Source organism: Hippoglossus hippoglossus, chromosome 6, assembly GCF_009819705.1.
Source record: "Hippoglossus hippoglossus isolate fHipHip1 chromosome 6, fHipHip1.pri, whole genome shotgun sequence".
Lineage (NCBI taxonomy): Eukaryota > Metazoa > Chordata > Actinopteri > Pleuronectiformes > Pleuronectidae > Hippoglossus > Hippoglossus hippoglossus.
In genome coordinates, this window is record NC_047156.1 from 15,933,511 (window position 1) to 15,953,042 (window position 19,532).

At 41.8% G+C, this 19,532-nt stretch overlaps 1 protein-coding gene across 2 annotated transcripts; it reads right to left on the reverse strand.

Annotated features, from left to right (window-relative positions):
- Positions 1 to 934: 934 nt before the first annotated feature.
- LOC117762590 (protogenin B-like) lies at positions 935 to 17,855 on the reverse strand. 2 transcript variants are annotated; one of them, XM_034587003.1, is made up of 19 exons: positions 17,681 to 17,855; positions 16,457 to 16,756; positions 13,233 to 13,377; positions 12,935 to 13,068; positions 12,538 to 12,828; positions 12,229 to 12,388; positions 11,865 to 12,112; positions 10,907 to 11,071; positions 10,352 to 10,657; positions 9,103 to 9,288; positions 6,759 to 6,854; positions 6,454 to 6,640; positions 6,187 to 6,314; positions 5,878 to 6,048; positions 5,208 to 5,390; positions 3,719 to 3,842; positions 3,468 to 3,606; positions 3,259 to 3,366; positions 935 to 3,159 (listed from the first exon to the last, which is right to left on the reverse strand). In XM_034587003.1, the coding sequence occupies exons 1-19, from the start codon at positions 17,745 to 17,747 to the stop codon at positions 2,749 to 2,751; spliced, it is 3,549 nt and encodes a 1,182-aa protein (XP_034442894.1). In that variant the 5' UTR covers positions 17,748 to 17,855; the 3' UTR covers positions 935 to 2,748. The 2 variants fall into 2 exon arrangements, with proteins under 2 accessions (XP_034442894.1, XP_034442893.1); XM_034587002.1 differs by having other exon boundaries at positions 12,538 to 12,834.
- Between the last annotated feature and the right edge of the window lie 1,677 nt (positions 17,856 to 19,532).

Sequence of the window (19,532 nt, forward strand, 5' to 3'; positions counted from 1 at the left end):
CTATTTAAGTATAGAAAAACTTATTTCAAGTAACCTTTTTCAAATCTGTGTTATGGTCATAATGGCATTTTTCCACAATTTTATTATGACTATGACAGTCTCCGCCATTTCATCTTTCAGCCAGTCACAACTCCAATAAAGCTCTGTAATGTTATCATGCAAATAAAGAAATAGCATTTTACAATATTTCAAATTATATATATTCTGTTATGAACTTTACTCTATCTAATATAAATGTTTAATGAATCATTTAGATTGATAAATTACCAGTCTTCTTAAGATATATCTTACTGAAAATATACCTGTATTGGTGTATTGGTGTACATGTTAGCTGATGACAATAGTGAAAATTAACTGCAGAGGGGTAATGTCATCTTGGTTTGCCCATACACTGTATTTACAATCAATGTTCAAATATAAATTGAATATATTAAATACTTGCCTAACTAAAATAGTGTATATAAATTCCATTCAGTCTATCTCTGACTTTGACGTAGTACAGAAACATGTATTTGAGTAATTGGTCCACCAGAGACCATTTTCAAGTCAATTGGCCTGTTAGTAGATTTGTTCTTCATATAATCAATAAAATATTGGTCAATATATTGTTACCAGATTTCTAAAACTCATAAAATCCATTTTGGTCTCAAAAATCTGGCATCAGTGAGGTTACACTTTTTAACTTTTCAATAATCACATCAGGAGACGTTCATTTTCTCACAAACACGAAATGAAAAAAAAAACACACAAATGGAAATAAAAACCAATGACACAACACGAAACGTATTTTTCCACGGACAATTTTATTATCTAGTATTTGTGATCATCTTGAGAGTATCAAAAAATCTGTTGCAACATTTCAACGCGTAAAATAATTTGCTTTGTTGCTCGCTTTTAATTAAATGATGTATTTTGGTATTCAAAAGCAGAAATATTAAAAAACCATAACTTAAATAATAACAGTTAAAATCTACACTCTAAATCTACATTTGGCACCTGAGTTGAGTCAGCAAATTTTACCTGTGGCTTTAAAAATGAAAACACTTTTTTCTGAATAGCAACAAACATTGAACTGAAAGCCTGCCTAATAAATTTAGAAAAAAGTCACATTAAAATTGGGAAATGTTTTCGTTTACAACATCATGGTAAAAAGGTCATCTAAATTTAAAAATGTCCAATGTAAGATAAGTAGCATCAAGGTGAAATCTTGTGGTAATAAAAAGACAACAGAACCATTTCGACATCTCAAGCTTTTAAAAGAAAAGGACTAAGGAAAAGGCCTTTCTACCAATCGAAACCATTGGATATCGATCACATTTAAATTCAAATAATGTAAATGAAAACCAAAGAAAATCACTAAATAACAGAGACTTCAAGTTTTCTTTGGTTAGGATTATTTGTTTTACAAAGATATAAAAAAATGATTATGTTGCTCTTCACACATTGGGTTTTCTTTTATGATAGTCAGAATCCTTCATTGTCACACCTGGACAGGAAATATCACAGGGGAGATGAGTTCTTCCCCGTACAGTTTTAATGAACGGTGAAAGACGATTCTCTAACCCAATAATAAATATCGTCATCTATCACTGGTAGGAAACGCTGGATCTTTGGTCTGTGAATAAATTCCACCCAATCACACCCAAGGATCAACTGAATTAAAAGCAACACCCATCTGAGGAAGCAGACAACTCTTTGGATAATAGCACCGGCATCACCGCTGCATTTAGCAATGGTCTCAAAGGCAAATGGAACACAAGCCCGGGGGGGGTCTTGTGCTAAAGCTTTCACCAGAATAAAGCATCGAGTAAATTTACACTGAGTAATGCATTCAAACAACCACTCTATGGGAAATTTACATCATTGGCAAGAAACAGCACTTTGGCAAACGCACCCTTAATATACATCCTCTATATTTTTTGGTTGCCTTAGAATATCTATGGTATCATCAAAAACTCTTTGGGTACAATATTTCTTTCCCATCTTTGGATCTCAGTATTTATAGTATGCAAAGCCCTTTTTCGATATTAAGGCCATTTTTAAAGCTTTGAGTTCAGTGCATTGAAAGTGTCAAACGTTACAGTGTCATAAAGCTCGAATAGTTTGACAAAATCTAATGCACTTGTTGTTTTCACAGCATACACCATTCAAAGACAAACAATGTGAAACAAAAGCTCTTCCAACCATGAAAATAAAAGAATTTGAAATGAAAAAAAACAACCTTGAGATAATAACCTCCCAACAGAGGTAGCAAGACATGGCAATGAAATGTTTTCACCTTGTCCCCTGAGATTGAGATAATACTGCATAACATGTGGTGAAAAGGAGGTAGTAATGTATGTACAAGAACAGAACACTGAGGTAGATAATCAGTCAGCAGGGCCCAACTGTGCCCTTCACACCAGTGGTAAGTAAATTAAATATAATGAAAATGTATCACAGTACATTTCTGACATTCTTTTTAACATTCATCATGGGTGAGCTTTGGTTTGGGACAGACACCACCAAACACAGGCAAACAGGTAGAAAGTTGTATAAAAGAAACTGGAAATAAAAACATTATAACAAACATTCATACAAACTCCTGAGGTAGGTTCGAAGCAAAAGCACATCTCCACTCCGTCGCAGCAGCCGACTTGCGGATCCCGTGCGCATCAGGAGAAGGGCCTCGAGTGAGGAGGCCAACGAGGTAGAAGTGGTGTCGTTCCAGCTGCAGGAGAGCGGAGATGGACGCGGGCCCGGGCGATGTCACGATTCGGCGGCTTGGGAAGCGTGCAGGGCGACGTGAGAGCCCTCCAAGATGCAGCAGAGCCGCGAAGCATCCGGGGCGGAGTGATGAAGGGGACTCAGCTTCTTCTCATTTTCCACTTGAAAAGACTGCGTCAGCTCAGTGACAGCGTCCTCGTCGTTTGGTCCAAAAGATTCCGGTCTGGAGCTCTGACTCGTCGAGGGGTTGCTCATCTCCTCGTTGCTCTCTTCGTTGGAGTAGTGTCCAGAGTCGCCCGTCTCTTGGCTGCCCTCACTGGTGTGAGAGCTCTCCGTGTGAAACGGTCCGTAGATGATCTCCCGCGAGGAAGGCGACAGGGGCCCTGAGATTAAATCCCCATCGTACCTCAGAACAGTTTTGCCAGCCTCGTACAAGCTGGCTCTGCTCTCCGCCTGAAGAGATTGAAAAAAAGATGGACAGAAGTTAAGACAAACAGAAACTAGACTAGAAAAAAAACTGACTGAGCTAAATGATGTCACACGATCACTCACGTCACTTTCAGCTTGATTTCTGATCTCCCTCTGGAAGATCAGCCACCTATTACTTTGATTCTTGTTGCTGGCTGGACCAGCACCATTTATGACCATGCTAGAGCCATCCTAGAGAAAACATATGAAAGGGATTATTTCAATAAACCTGTGCTCTTTTCAATATAAAACACAAACCTGTGAAACTATAAATTCCGTTTGGTTTTACTCACCCTGGGATCTAAAAAGTGACCACTGATCATGGGAATATGAGCCTCCACATTGTCTGTATGGCGTTCGCTGGGCAGGGACATACCAGCACGTGGATCTTCACCAGCTCCCACAGCAATGACTTTGTGACTGGAGGATTTTCTGTGTCATACAGAGATCATGATGTTAACAAATGTCACAAAAATATAACTGTTCCTGTTTCCATTTATATTGGTGAACTGTTAAAATTATTTCAAATGGTTATAATCAGTACCTGGGTCGGCCCTTGCTGAGGAGGATCAAGGCACACATAACAATACAGGCCAAGGCGATGCTCACACCAACAATGATCCCCGTCATGGACCTCTGGTCTAAGTTGTAGTGACCATCGGAGGACTCTGGAAGATAACACATATTTTCAGGGGGGGGAAAACAATCACACATTATTTTCACTTAATAACAAACACTTCAGATACAGTGGAGACGTAAGATTACAACACAACAGAAGTTAATACTCATACTTTTCTGACCTACAAGGCAAAATACAGTAAAATCTGAGTTAGTACCAGAGTCTGATATCTTGACACCATTTATTATGTGTAAAATTATTATTCCATAGAAATTCAATGATTCTATGAAGAAACACAACTCTCACTGTGTAGCTGCTGCTTTTCACTGCTGCCCAGGCTGTTCCTGCGCTCTGTCACACAACTGTGTCAACTAGACACAACTACATTTATTATAGCGATTCTAATATAAAGCACCTGGAAAAACAGAAATGATTAATCTATGAACTCAAAATAATGAAATTAAAGTTCATGTTCTTAAAAAGGCAGTAAAGGGGGAATGGAAAGCTCAGAGAACATATTTTTTGGTAGATACTGCAGCATTCATACAACATCTCATCATTACCATTTTAGATATTGTGTAGGTTTATGCCAAAGATTTATTTGTTGTAAATCATTAAAGACATAAACAGAGGTCATTTAAACATTGTTGTTTGTTATCCAGTTTACCAGCCGACCGGAAACTTAAAACCTTTCTTTTTCTCCAACATTTCTGTAGTAACAGCTCACTGCCTTCGTGGGGCAGTGTTATCATCTGTCATTCATGATCATCACTGTGTGCGGCACTAAAAGTGCATTAAAAAGTACACTTCGCTTTGTATTGGAAAACATTGAGAATGTCTCCATTTCCCTAAAGTAAATATGAAAACACTATTAATGAAACAAAAAAAGATTAGAAGAAATAAAAATTAAGGATTTCTAGAAAAATATTTTCAATCTAACTTTTTACTGAAAACTGAAATTAAATGACCAAAAATAAAGATTTCTTTTTTTTTAACTCTATATTCTATTATGCCTATACTGAGCCACACTTATTATTAACAGGCTCAGTAAGTGTTGCTGACCTACGCCTCCTAGTGGTTTGTTTCTTACCAGAGAGGAAACTTTAATCACTCTCCACATTTAATTTGTTACTAATGATTAGAAATTATTAATTACAATGAATACAAGATTCAGAATCGCATGTTTTTCGAAATACATTTATATAGCAATGAAAAACAACATGTAGTTTCTGACTCAAATTATCAATAAGCGGCCTCCTACCCCTTAAATTACAGTATAGCCTGGTATAGCCATTTCATTTAAAGCAAAGAAAACTCATACCAGAGTACAGCTCTACTTAAATATATATAAAAATAATAAAGATAAGACAAGAGGCCTCTATCGTGTCAGCCTCAGTGTCTTCTGAAGTTTTACCTTCTGTGTCTGGGAAGTTGTCTGAGTTTCTGGGGTTCTTGCTGCGCTGGTTAATTCCCCGTTTCAACACCAGTTCCACAATGTTCGAGAAAGGCCCTTCACCGATCTGGTTGGAGGCGGAGATCTTTACCAGGTAGACGTTCCCCGGCTCCAGTTTCTCCAGCAGGGCCATCGTGTGGGTTCCTGTGAATGGCAGCAGAATCAGACAATAAGGATTTGTTCAAAAAATACCTCCTACCAGTGCTCTTAATGGTGAATAAATAACTGTAGACATCATATATCATTTTTCTATATCTTCCTATGACAGAAATGCCTGAAGCTGCTCAGGAGAAAGACAACACACTTTGACTTGTGCTGAGAGAATATCCGATGTGGTTTGTGATACTTTACTTAAGGATTGCAGATGAATAATGTTGTACAAAGTATGATGATTTTTGTTTAAATCTGACCCTCAAGCACTCACATACTCATTCTGTTACTTAAAGTGATTTAGGTATAAACAGTGGTTACATTTACTTGACAGATTTTTATGCTTGTATCTAATGAGAACATCATTTAAATACTGTAGATGTTTGTAAATATATTTACTCCAAAATACTTTCTCCCTCACTAACGTAACAGATGATCACAATAAGGATGATCAGAACATAGGATCCAGGTTACTACTCACCCTCCCTCTGCAGTATTTGCCAGTGTCCGGCCATCCAGGCTTGCTGGGAGGCGTACAGGATGGTGTACTGTGTAACCACCATGTTGGGCTCCGTGGGCTCCCTCCAGGACACCAGAGCTGTGTCTTCTTCGATCAGAGTCACTCGCAATCCTCCAGGTGGTTGGCTGGGCGCTGTAAACCCCAAAAATCACATTCACAATTAACAGCTAGTAGTTGAGTCTTTGCATTTGATGTGAGGCTGCACCATGGATACACAGAACGCGACATGATCATGACAAAATGACGTTGCAGCGATGTCCCGTTTATTACCTGCTGGCAGCGTTCGATGGTAAACAAGCGAACTCCAGGGACTCGACATCTGGTCCACATGGAGACGCACAACAAACTCATAGCGAGTGTTTGCAACCAGATTCTGAACCATCACGCTCTGTTTGGTTCTGTGAACAAACAATATTCAGACATATTGGGCATTTAGCAGAGAATAATCCAGTGCTACTAATTGTATGTGATACTAATCTCTAAATTAATCTTAACTTAAAGGGTAAAATACTAAATTATCTTTGTTTCTTAGCTTACATTTGTATGTAGCGTATAGCAGAGGCATTGTGGGTGCCCACAGGTGTACAGCGGACTGTGTAGCTAACAGCCTTTCCAGAGGTGAAAGCAGGACGGCTCCAGCGCAGGGACACTGCAGATGAATTTTTGGCCAAGACGATCACGTGATCTGGAGGTGGCGGGGATGCTGTCGGTTGTTCTCTCGCCGCTGGATGATGCAAACAAAAGTCATATTTTTATCATTCATTTCAAAATTCGAGACAACTTCTTTATTTCATTTTGAATTGCACAACTTCAGGATTAAACAAACAGAGAAATGTACTCACACACACATCCTGGAGTACTAACTGTTTGGTCTGTCTGATAACCATCTCCAGCTTGGCTGACAGCCAGAATCTTGACATGATACTTTCTCCTTGGATCTGAAATCAAAATGAATCAATGTTTAGCTAAACTACACCTGAAGGTTGCTGAAACTGCTCAAATGACCTAGAATGGCACTCAGTAGAGAGCACACCTCCACCGAGGCCTCTTACGAAACTGGATCCAGATTTTTATTGGATCTGCACTAAATTGCACACGTCAGCCTCAACATGCATTATTTTGTTCATCCAGATCCATGAATTATTCTCTGAGAAATCAAGGAAATGTTTAAAAACCGCCCTATCTCACAATGTTTAAGAAAGTGAAAAAAAGTCCTCCCCCTGATCCGGATCTGCACCAGAATTTCATTTCCTGACCCAAACCACATCCTTCCAGCAAGTTTCATGGTAATCTGTCCAGTAGTTTTTGTTTTATCTTGCTAACAAACAAATAGACAGGGGTGAAATCATGATGTCCTTGGTGGAGGTCATAAACCAATAGGCTCCAAAGAAACTTGGAAAATAATAACAAAGCCTGAAGGATCATCATTAAAATACCAAACGTGATGGTGAACAAATAGAACTACATCACTTTTAAAAAAGGCAAAGAGACACTTTGACACTTAGCTGCAGGAGGGTAAGTTGGTAGGACATAACTGCCCCCCCCCCCCCCCCCCCCCCAATGCATGGCCAATGCAGGGTCTCCTGAGTGAAACCAACCTCTAATTTATCACGTGTTGTCATGTGTAAGGAGCATGAGAAAGATCAACCAGCCCGAGGCCCGGTAAATATGGTGACATGATCAATAAGCTCTGTGAAAATATTCACAAAATGTCTTTTCCCTTTGAAAGCCCATGAAGATTGTATTACACAAAACTCCAGTGGCAGTAGGTTGTATTTTAAGACTATACAAGTACATAACAAACTTTGAGGGGATGAGGTACAATGTGATTTCTTTGTATTGTGCACTTAGGATAATTCAGGACACACCAGGCTGTATCAGGACTGTCTTTAACACATCAGTAAGATCAATGAGGTCTCAGGATTGGACGCTTTTCTCTGCATCAAATGTTCTGTTTTAACTTGAAAAAAAAAACTGCAACTGCCTCAGCTCCTAAATCAGGACAGCTTTAGAGAGTGTTAAGATTTGTTTTATGCCTCCGGTGTGAAAGGTCAGCGTATGGGTATTGACCAGCGAGGGCGGTGTGTCCACGCCTGTGGTGGGGGGCTGGGCCAGGGGCCGTGTTCAGCTGCTGGGATCCGAGGCCCATGGGACTGGGGGGGTTTGAATGGGGTCACGGGTCAGGCCAAGATAGAACAGAAGGAATCTGGGTGCAGGACAGCGTTATAGGAGCTGGGCCCCTTTTGTTTCCCCTTTCACATTCTTCCTACAGGTCTTGTGTAATAGCCTTCAACTTGGAGCAACCGTGGTTCCTAAACAGAAGTTATACTGAGAACAGCGATGTTAAAGAAAATGTAACTAATGACAGCGGCATGCGTTATTGTCAATATAGAAGCTTACTTAAAGAGTTTCTAGTGAGAAATAAAAATAATAATTACAACAAAAACATTTGAACAATTACTTAAAATCTAATAATTTCTATTTCAGGTTTTTTTGTAAAAGCATAGTTGGAGACCAAATATACTTTAAGCTTCACGTCAGACAAAATAAAATAGCTTTGATCAGTGTAGCCCTGGTTTATATTGCATATGCATAAACTGTTGTGGTTTATTTACATGGACAGCAAAGATGACCAGTGTGTGTGTGGGGGGTGGGTGGGGTCCTAATCCAAGACTGCTGTCTCACGGCTAGAGGTCAGTGCCGTGGTCCAGCTCTGGCCAATCCCAGGGGTCTTTGTCTGTGTGCTACGGTGTCCACCTAAAAGGGGGGTAGTGACCAGGGGTCTTACGGGGCAGGTCTGGCCCTGGATACAACACAATGACCAGGGGATAATTATGCAACTGCAAGGATGGGAAACTGTGGTGGGAGGGACATCTGGACCCTGACCCCTAACCCTGGGAGCCTGATCGCACACAATGCTGCAGCAGGACTGGTGAGGGCTTCTGGTTAGGCAAGAGGGGTCAACCAGGAAGGAGGAGGGAAATGCAAATGCAGCATCCAACTGGCCACTGAATTAAATTGGGGCAGTGCAAGAGAGATCAATTTTGGAGAGAAGCTACCGTTCCCTCTCTGTTTGTTGTCTTCCCAAGTCTAGAGGTCCCGCTATGCGACAAGACACTGGAATTAAATCTTCTATTTATATTCCCTACAACGAGACATGTAAAACAACAACAGTGGATGACTCACCAAGGCCACTGATGGTGTACGTGTTGGTTTGAGCCTGCAGCTGGATGTGGGGCTGCTCCGGTTGACCTTCCTCATGGTAACACAGCCGGTAACCCTGGACAGCCACAGATTCGGTGGAGGTTTGCCAGCGTGCCACAATGCAGGTGCAGTTAAGCGGCTCAAGTTGAAGAACAGGGGCTGAAGGCACTGTGCAGGGAGGAGGGGGAGAAAGCAGGCATGGGATCAATAAAGACTCTTATTTTGAATATCACTGCACACAAAGGAAGACTAAACCTCCCAACAACAAAAACACAACAGGATGCTGGGTATAGGAAAAAGTGGATTGATGGAATACTGAACATTACAAGTGTCAGTTATAATTTCAGCTTAAATTTGCAGCTAGAAGTGTAGTTACAATTCCCGATGTAGACGAAATCCTAAATTAAAACATGTATAATTGTCTCTGTGATCTACATGTGCAACAAAATATAAAACTAAACTTCTGAAAACCAGAAAAACAGCTTTGGTGGACAAACAGCCTCCCCCAACACACCAGGCCATGAACTAGGGCTATTCTTCCTCCCACATAGACGCCTGAGGCCCACTCTTTATGACCCATGACTGAGGCCGCTCTGACATCACTGACAGCGAAGGGCAAAGGTTCCTGGGTAACCAACACAAAGACTGTGGGACAATGCTACAAGAGCAAACTCTACTCATAAGCTGGCCACTCTGCATGAGCTCCAGTGATCCTCTCGGTATTCTAAGTGCAGTAAGGCACCGATGTGACCAGAGCAAAAGCACAGCCAGTTACAAGTTTGGCAACATGTGATTCTATTACATGTACTTGTTTATTGATAATCATATTCTAATAAAGACTGAATTTTAGATCTTTAAAATGAAAGATCAATGCTTTTGAACCAATTCAATAAATTCAAACTTGCATGAACACTAGGCACAAAACTAGAAGGGCATTCATTCACAAATTGCACACACTCTAAACATCCCTGATTTCCACACCAAAATTTAATGAGTTCTGCCCTGACCCAAAACATGCCCTTCCAACAAGTTTTGTGATAATCTGTCCAGTCATTTTTGCATAATTCTGCTAACTTACAAACTGACAAAAGACCAAACGCAGACACAAACATAACCTCCTTGGCGAAAAAAGTTTAAACAGCCACATTAGGGGATCACATAGAAAAAAAGACATGTGGGTTTACATCACCAGCTTTGAGGACATTTCATTTTCAGCCTTCTGCAGGTTTACCTTTGTTGCTGGAGGCTTTAGGTGTACGATGCGATGTCCAGGCTGAAGGCTCACACCAGCCAACGCGGGTGGCTGCAGCCATACGGAGCAAGTAGATGGTGTCGGGCTGCAGGCTCTCCAGGAGATGTTCGGTGCTGTTCTGAGGTAGCTCCACAGAGGTGACAGTGGTGTCTGAAGCTGTGCGATAGGAGAGTCTGTATGCAGACACCTGACCACGGCTCAGCTTGGCTGGCAGCAGCTGCCAGCTCACCTGGATGTCTGTGGAGCTGTGGCTGGTCAGAGTTAGCTCCGGGGTACGCAAAGGCACTGCAGGAAGACAAGGATATCACCAATATGCTTGAGACAAAAAGCTCTAGACATTTCTATTTCTTATCCTAAAAAATAAGCTGTTAGTGAGTAGAATATTCGAGAAAAATTTGCAAACTACAGCGTGCCCATCGACCTTTATCCCACTCAAAATCTAGTCTGTACACAAATCACTTGCATGCATGTTAGGTTAACTACCAAAGTGATTTACTGTGAGGAATGCTGGAATTCTCAATGCTCTGTGCTTACCATCCTCCAGGGTGTGTTGACTGACTTGGTCTGACATACGACTGGCTCCCATTGGCATATAGGCCACGATGTAAAAGCTGTAGTTTCGAGCAGGCTCAAGGTCATCGATGATATAACTGGTCGTGTCATTGCCGATGACAACTTGGTATTCTTCGTTGTTCAGCCCTGACATGCAACAGACCAGAAAACACGTTAGGGGACAGGTTAAGGTTATCCGAAGAGGAGGAGACTGTCAAGCATATCGCACTCAAACTCATCCTCTGCACATGTTTAGAACATGTGCAATGCTCCACACAGCATCACAACTGCTTCCAGGCCTCTTAAAACAAACCCAATACAATCTAATACCTTGTTTACTACAGAGGCTTGATAGAGAACTCTCAATTTAATGGTCTGAGTTAATTATATCCGTGCATTAGTCCTTCGCTAGACTTTTAAAAAGCTACCGTGTCCCTTTTACTGCACGAAGAATGAGCTGGGGACTGAACAATGGGTTGGATAAGCCTGTTGTCATTTCAGTGAAGTTGCCATTCTGAGTCCGCCTTGACCCCTGCTCTGTGCAGCATCAACAGATGGCCTTCACCAAGTAGAGCTGATCACATGTGAGAGCGAGTATGTTTATTGTGGTAACGGAATGATGACTACGCTGCACTTATATAGCGATTTTGTGTGTTAGCAACCACTCAAGAAACATTAACCCATCCATTCACACTGCACTACTATTGTAGCACATATTCATATTTACATTCTGATGAAATAGCCATGAGGGGAAATTAAGGGGTAAAGTGCCTTGCTCAAGGTCTGGAGGAGCTGGGGATCAAATCACCGACCCGTTAGTGGACGACACATTCTACCTCCCTATCCACAGCCGCTTGTGTTTGACTGTCATCTTGCATCTCTTCACACCTTTATCATTCCCAGTTCCCCAAATCACAAGTGACTGGATTACTCCTCTCACCTTCAGCCTTCATGTAGTGGATGGAGTAGGCAATGACTTTGTCCGCGTTGTAGAGCGGCCTCTCCCAGGCCAGTAAGATAGCAGAGCTTGAGATTGTCTCTGCGTGGATATTTCTCGGTGCACTGGGCCGGTCCTCGGACATGACAACGATAAGGCGAGCCAAGGACAGCACAGAGCCCTGCTCACTCTCTGCCAAGCACTGATAGATGGCGTCATCCTCGGGGATGATCTGGGTAATCACCAATTTACTGCGAACAAAAAAACCCAGAAAATTAACTCAATGACATTTGATATTATTCAGTCTGTTTTCATGGTACTTATTATGTTGTGTTTGATCGGGAACACTACTCTTGTTGTACAATACCTGTTATACATTTTGATCCTCCCATTTAAGTGAACCTGTTCTCCGTTTTTCAGCCAGCTGATGCGCGGCGGGGGCACTCCCTCCGCTTGGCACATAAACCTGGCAGTGCCGGCTCTTGGACGGGTTTGGCTCTCAGGGCTCTCGACAATGGATGGCGGTTCTGAAACAGAGGTTTTAGAGAAAAGTAATGTAATTGTATAAAAAAATGTTTCACATCTGCTAAAGGTTTTATTGTGTTATAGAATATGCAATAAAGGAACTAGACAGAAGAGGCTGTGTGAAGACCTCTGAGATGAGAGTTTACAGTACCTAGAACTGTGATGTTGGCTGCAGCAATAGTGTAGTTGCGGGTTCCAGGAGTGGTGGCCCTGCAGAGGTAGACTCCACTGTGCTTGGAGCTGGCATCAGTAATAACCAGGTTCCCGTTGCCCAGAACTTTGGCATTGTACACATCGATTGGTTTACTGTCGGCCCGGCTCCAGGAGATGATGGGCCAGGGGTTCCCCGTGGCCACACACTCCAGCACCACAGTTTTGTGAAGAGGAATAGTGACGTTCTGAGGTCCAGCAATGATTTGGGGCCTCTGACGGGGTTTAGGACCTGCACCTTCATGGGAACATTTCGGGAAAATGAATTCAGAGTTGTCCAAACAGAGTGAGTGGTTTATTTTCCAGTATGATGGTTTAAACAGATGGAGTCTCTTTACCCTGGTTGACTGTCAGCGTGGCTTCTCTACTCTTCAAACGGCTGCCGATGTTCGTTGCCACACATCGATACTGTCCAGCATCTTCCAGCCGAACATTGTGAATTTGAAGAACTCCATTGGGCAGAACCGTAATTCTACAAACACACAAAGGCAACATTACGATGGTGTATAAGACTAGAGCCAAAACGCTTTGGATGTTTGTGGGCCAATGGTGATATCACTATTGAGTAAATCATTTTCAGTACCGATATATCTGTCAATTTGGCTTCTATCTAAAACAACTGATGTGTGCAGGTACCTGTCTGTCTGAAGTGGTAATGTGCTTTGGTTGAGCTCCCACGTGATGGTGGCAGGAGGGCTGGAGGGGACTGCACAGGAGAAACGTGCCACTGACCCCTCAGTCACCACCACAGGCACGGGATGCAACAGAAACTTTGAGATACCTGTGGAGAAAAACTAATTAGAAACCAAAGCCAGAACTTTCAGCTGCATAGAGAACTTTAACTAAAACCCACCTTAACAACCTATTTGACTATTAACGGGTGTTTGCTTCAGGAGTGGGCTTCTGAATTGGATATTCATCATGATTATTTACTCAAATGTACTTCACAGTTGCTCGTGATTGTCACACACTGAAATATAGTATTTTCTCGTGTGCTTCCTGGGTAAACATTATACATTATGCATGCACAGCAATGACTTTGATGGATGTTAACTGCTTCTATGAAAGGAATTGATCTCCGTAAGTCTCCGTGATCTTGCTTTTGTGCAGATGAGCTATCGGGTCCCATGCTGACCAGCTGGGCCGATCAATTCAATCAATAGAAGAATGACACTGAATGATGCATTGTTATAGATAAAAACCCAATCAATACCCTTTGCATAAGAAGGATTGTGAGCAACCACGAGGAATAGAAAATATGAAAAACAACAGTGTAAGACAAGGGTAAACCTATTTCATACAGTAGACTGTCACACTACTCGAAGGCAAGATATTGCAATTTGATGTAATATCATACTTATTTCACAGCTATGCTTATATAAACTATATAACTATGATGTGTATAAGTATATTAAATATATATATACTTGTTTTACAATAACTGAAAGAGCAGTGCAAAGTTTGCTGAGTCAGCCTCTGTTCCTGTGCTGTTTATGTTGTGTAAGGTCTTTCAATAATCACCACAAATTAGAAACCCCTGATCTGCATTAATATGGAGCACGCTGTATAAGATATGAACAGTGACCTTCATTCATTTAGGTGATAACTCTCTCCCTTCCCCCTCACTCACAGGAAGGAAGTCAATATCATGTTAAGGAAAATCAATACCCTGTTCTCCCACTGAAACTCCACATTTAAATCCGGAGCTTTGGGACGTCCAAATTAAAGAGCAATCCTTTAATTTAAGAGCTAATCTCATCAATGCTACACACATGCACTGGTAACTCAGTTTATGTGAAGTGCGGTAGGTGGTTAGAATAAATTAAATTGTGGTTTGTTTGTAAAATATTCTGAGGAAATTGTGGTAGGTTTAAGTTCAGGTTTAGGGCGAGTACAAAATAATGCCTCCGGCCACTGGCTGTCGCCCGCTTGGAGGCATAAAAAATCCTGGCCAATCTTCTGACAGCAGCCCTCACTGGTGAGCATCAGGACAAATCCTCAGGAAGAAGTTAAACAACATGTTGTTTACTCTTATCTGAGTGACCAGGGACGATCTTGACTCTGGCTGGGGACCGAGATGTAGATGGTGGGTGTGGCCTACGCAGACCGATCTGCTAATTTGGTCACCTCTGTTGTAAAGAACAAATCAATGCCTGGGTCAAACATCACAAAGGTTTCTCTAAAGAGGTCAGAGTTCCCCGCAAACCCCGGTGCATTCAATTTTAGCCCAAACTGGACAAGAGATCGAAGCCAGTTTACCATTAGTGCACAAAAGAGAAGCCTGTGAGACTTGTGTTGTTTGTAACCTCTACAAAATCTTATAAAAATGATAACCATCAGCAAAGCACATGCAGAACACATAAACTTATTTATGCAATTATTGTGGGAATTTTATGACAGATAACTGACGCCCTCTGTAAATCTAGGAAGTGCTGAAAGTGGCGATGTCTCCCTGGGGCTGCAAGAAAAAAACACTTCCTGAATGTAAACATGTTTTTGCAAACACTATCTACTGCAGAATATCAGGTCCGTTCTTTCGCTTGACAAACTGCAGCCTTTCTTGAACAAAAGGGCTCTGCTTGACAGGGCAACAGAGGGCCTGGTGCAGTGAAAGGGATGGTGGGAACGGAGAAAGAACAGCAGGGCGGCCCGGGCCGAGCAGAACGGTGACATCACAAAGCCTTTCCCTGCTGACCCCTGACCCCCCAGGACCTCTGGACAGAAGGGGAGAACAGCAGAGGCCCATCCTCCACTCCCCACCTACAGCTGACCAAAAACCTTTAACCCTTTCACTGACAAAGGCTGGACCCCAGACCAAACTTGATTTTTCTGTTCTCATGGCATAGTCAAGTTTGTTTGTCCTTTAATACACCAACAGTTGCAACCAGACTGGCAGGGAGTTAGTGTGTGGTGTGAAATTACTGCTCAGGGTTTATTTTCACGTTTGTATTTTTGAATTTCGAAAATATCCTCCTGCATTCTAGTTTCATCTAGTTCTTAATCAATTTGCACTGTTGAGACGCACAGCCCAAAATGGGGTATTTGGTGTCCTCAGTGTCATTGTCAAAATCAGCGGACTTCAGTGGACTTTCAGAGGACTTGCCAGTTTCCATGACACAAATCATGGGATATCCCTTCCAAGACTTGTGAAGAGAGGCCATGGTAGACCAGGCCCAGTGAATAGACACAGCTGTCCTGTCCACTGATAAGTGGACAAACAAATGCCCTGAAAACGTAGCCTTTTCTTCTGGGGCAGTCAGGGGCACTCCCAACAAAGGCTAAAAGGCAAATGGCCTTTCAGGGATTCCTCTGTGTAGCGGACCATTCAGCAATCACACGGCCACGGCCTGACAATGTGACCCCACTAGCCAGAGAGAGAGAGGGCTAATTTCTACTTTTTGCACATGTTTCCTGAGCACTTTCATACAAGTTCAAGTTGTACTTTTCCTCAAAACAAGGAAAAGACAGTGCAGTCCGACTCAGCGCTGACTATTTATGGAGTCTTTATGAGCTTTGAGATAGACTCTCCATCAATCTTTAACTGTCTCTTAAAATGTCCCTTTAACTGGCCTGGCAGCTTTAAACTCCAGCACAGTGAAGTCTGAACAACTTCCAGGGACATGGAACCCCAGACTTTACTCAGTAAAGAGAAAAAAGAAGAAGAGAGGGGTGGGGTACATCTGCTTCCCATCTCCAGGTTAATAACCCATGAACTTGCTATTCTAATGCCTTCATGATGACACCACATAGTAGATATCACCAACAACTTTAACCCATTTCACCTCGGCCTCAACAGTGGAAACTGGGGGATAAAGTCCATCCTGTAGCCCCTGGGAATTCCTCTCACCCTCCATACTTACTTGCGATAGTCAGACGTGATCTTTGGCTTAGGATAGCTCCATATTTGTTCTGTGAGAGGCACTGGTAGAATCCTTCATCTGAATCCTCCTTGGTATGCTTAATCTTTGGTATGTACAGGGAGCCGTTAGGCAGAAACTGTATGTGCTCGCTTTCGGCCAGCCGTACTCCGTTCTTCAGCCACCTGATGGTGACCGGCGGCTGCCCGTGGGCCTGACAGTCCAAGACAGCGGGGTCCTTTGGTAGTGCAGTAACATCACTGGGCTCTGTGATGAAGGACAACTCACTGAAACACACAACACCTGGAGGAAGACAAAGGTAACATTAGTAAAGACTTTTATTATGTTCCTGAGTAGTGGGGGACAGCTGTATATGTTGACAGGCCATATATATCAGGTACTACATAATATATATATATACATACATATTAAGTGCTACACAATGTATTACAAATAAAAAGATTACAGAAACACTACAAACATATATAGAGCTTGTAATATGAAAACAAATGTAACGTTAGAAAATTGTTTTTTTTTATGTTTGTAAGTATTGGATGACAAGGACAGCTGTATATCCTGAGAGGCTATATGCATATCAGGTGCTTCATACAACCAAATGTACAAAACTTGAAAATAATATAAAAAAACAAACAGAAAATGTAAAGATAAATGCTCATCTTTTTCTGCATGGCTTATTCTCTAAATTATATCAGCAAACATGATAGTACATCACAGTAATGGTACATAATAGTAAGGATAACTATGTTGATGAGGCTGGAAAAATATAACTTATGTCTCGACAACAAATGTAAAAGCAACAGCAGCTGTATTATTTAATGTGGGATGTGATATCTTCTGTTAAAATAGAAAAAGTAAACAATGAGTTATGGTGATTTAAAATGAATATTTGCTGCCTGTCATTAACATAAAGCATGAAGTCTGTGAGCATCCAAACCAATGAGACAGAGCAGGACTAATGCTGAACACACAGTGAAAGTCTTATTATTCTCAATCAGAGTGGTGTAAAAAAAGTCATGTTTTCTACTATAGTTGTGATCGGTTGTGATGTGTGTGTTTCAGTGGTGATCGTTATATGTACGGGGTGAACACACACACACACACACACACCCACACAGAGAGAGAGAGAGAGATAGCCCTAACCCACCAGGTCAGACTGAGCACTCACACTATCCACGATACCATCAAAAACAAAAACAACACACTTACTCGACAGAGGTATGAAGAGGACAAACAGCAGCCACCGCTGGAACACCCTCATCTTAAACTTGGTCATTTATCCGGAGAGTTGGCTCATTTCCCCCCGAACCACCACCACCACGACCGGCGCCGCTCGCTGCGTCCTGCGTCCTGCGTGCTCACCGTAGATCCACAGGACTGCTTCTGCTGCGGCCGGCCGGGGAGCGACCGCTGCACCCGGGGAGCCGGGGACCCCCTCCACCCCCTCCCCTCTGACGCATGCGCTGTCTGTGTGTGTGTGTGTGTGTGTGTGTGTGTGTGTGTGTGTGTGTGTGTGTGCGTGTGTGTGTGTGTGTGTGTGCTTGTCTTTCTATACTTTTGAGGGCCAATTTTGGTTCAATATCATCACTGTGAGGACATTTTGGGTGTTTCTCTCAAGTTCAAAGGGTTGTATAGGGTTGGAGTCAGGCCTCTATTTGGGATGGTTAAGGTTAGAGAACACATTATGTCAACGAGTGTCTTCACAGCTATTAGACAAGTGTGTGTGTGTGTGTGTGTGAGGACATTTTGGTTGTTCCTTAATAACTTTAAGGGTTGTTGTAGGGTTAGAGTCGGACCTTTAGTTGTGAAGGTTAAGAGGGTAAGGGGCCAGGGAATACATTATGTCAATGAGGGTCTTCACAACTATAAGACAAGTGTGTGTTTGTGTGTGTGTTATTTATGTGTGTTACCTCTTAACACTGAGTCTATCAGCACCAGTAAACCTCATGGGGACCAAAAACAGTCCTGATGAGGCAAAACTTAATTTCTGATGTATTGGTTAAGGTTCAGGTTCAGGGTAAGATGTGAATTGTGGTTAGGTTAAGGTTAGTGTTTGGCATGAATTGGTCATGGTTGAGGATTTTGTTAGGCTGGCCACAATGAATGGAAGTGAATGCAAAGTCCCAATAAGGATAATTGCACAAACTAATGTGTGTGTGTGAGGGGGTGGTGTTGTAGGGGCCTATATCTGTTTAAAAAGTCACACTAAGTCATTACAATCTGAGGTGTAGACGTGTCATGATGGGGTACGGTTGTGTTCAGGTTAGGGTTAGGGTCAGGGAAGAAGTAGTTCTGGTTAGGCCAAGTTCCTCATCCTCATGTGGAGCTGAATCCACCAGGACAGATGTGATCAGAGGTTCCTATCAGATATAATACTATAACCAAACTTGGTGTCCGTGGCCTTATTAACCTCACAATTCTTACTTTGACATTATTAACTGGGAACTTTGAAAAGTGCTCATACACATGAACTCTTAAACTGCACTTGAAGGCACCCCACAGCTTCTCCATTTGAATTAGTGTTGTACATGTTTACACACAGTCTGTTTGCATCCTTCGCTTTTGCTTCTTTTATGTATGTGTTTGTCTTTGGTAACTGTTATGTGACTAAACTGTCGTATCGTTGTTATGATTAATTTTATTATTGATTAATCTCGTTATTATTTTTGGGATCAATCAATATAACAATTCTATGAAACGTTACAAACCATCTATCACAACTTTCACAGATGTCTTAAAATGTCTTGTGTTTTACAACCAACAGTCCAAAAACCCCAGAATAATTTGTTTACATTCATACGGTTCATCGCACGGTTTCATTATATTTACTTGACAAAAATGACAAAAAGGCGATTAGCTGTATCAAGATAGCTGAAAATTAAAATAGCAGTTGACAATTCTTCTGTTGACTGACTGATCAGTTCATCGCTTCAGCTCCTGTCTACTTGCTGTGATGTTGTGTTAAAAGATCTCTCCCTATAGTTAAACGTTTATCAATCTAAATGAGACTCTGCATAAACAAAGGTTCAGGTTTCAGGTCCAACAAAAGTTGCTTGATATT

Excerpts from the sequence above, each read along its gene's own strand:
- LOC117762590 (XM_034587002.1), bottom strand. The coding sequence starts at position 17,747 with ATGACCAAGTTTAAGATGAGGGTGTTCCAGCGGTGGCTGCTGTTTGTC. Across the intron at positions 12,113-12,228 it reads AGGATCAAAATGTATAACAG|TAAATTGGTGATTACCCAGA; the intron begins GTATTGTACAAC and ends TTTTGTTCGCAG. Across the intron at positions 3,607-3,718 it reads CTCAGCAAGGGCCGACCCAG|AAAATCCTCCAGTCACAAAG; the intron begins GTACTGATTATA and ends TGTATGACACAG.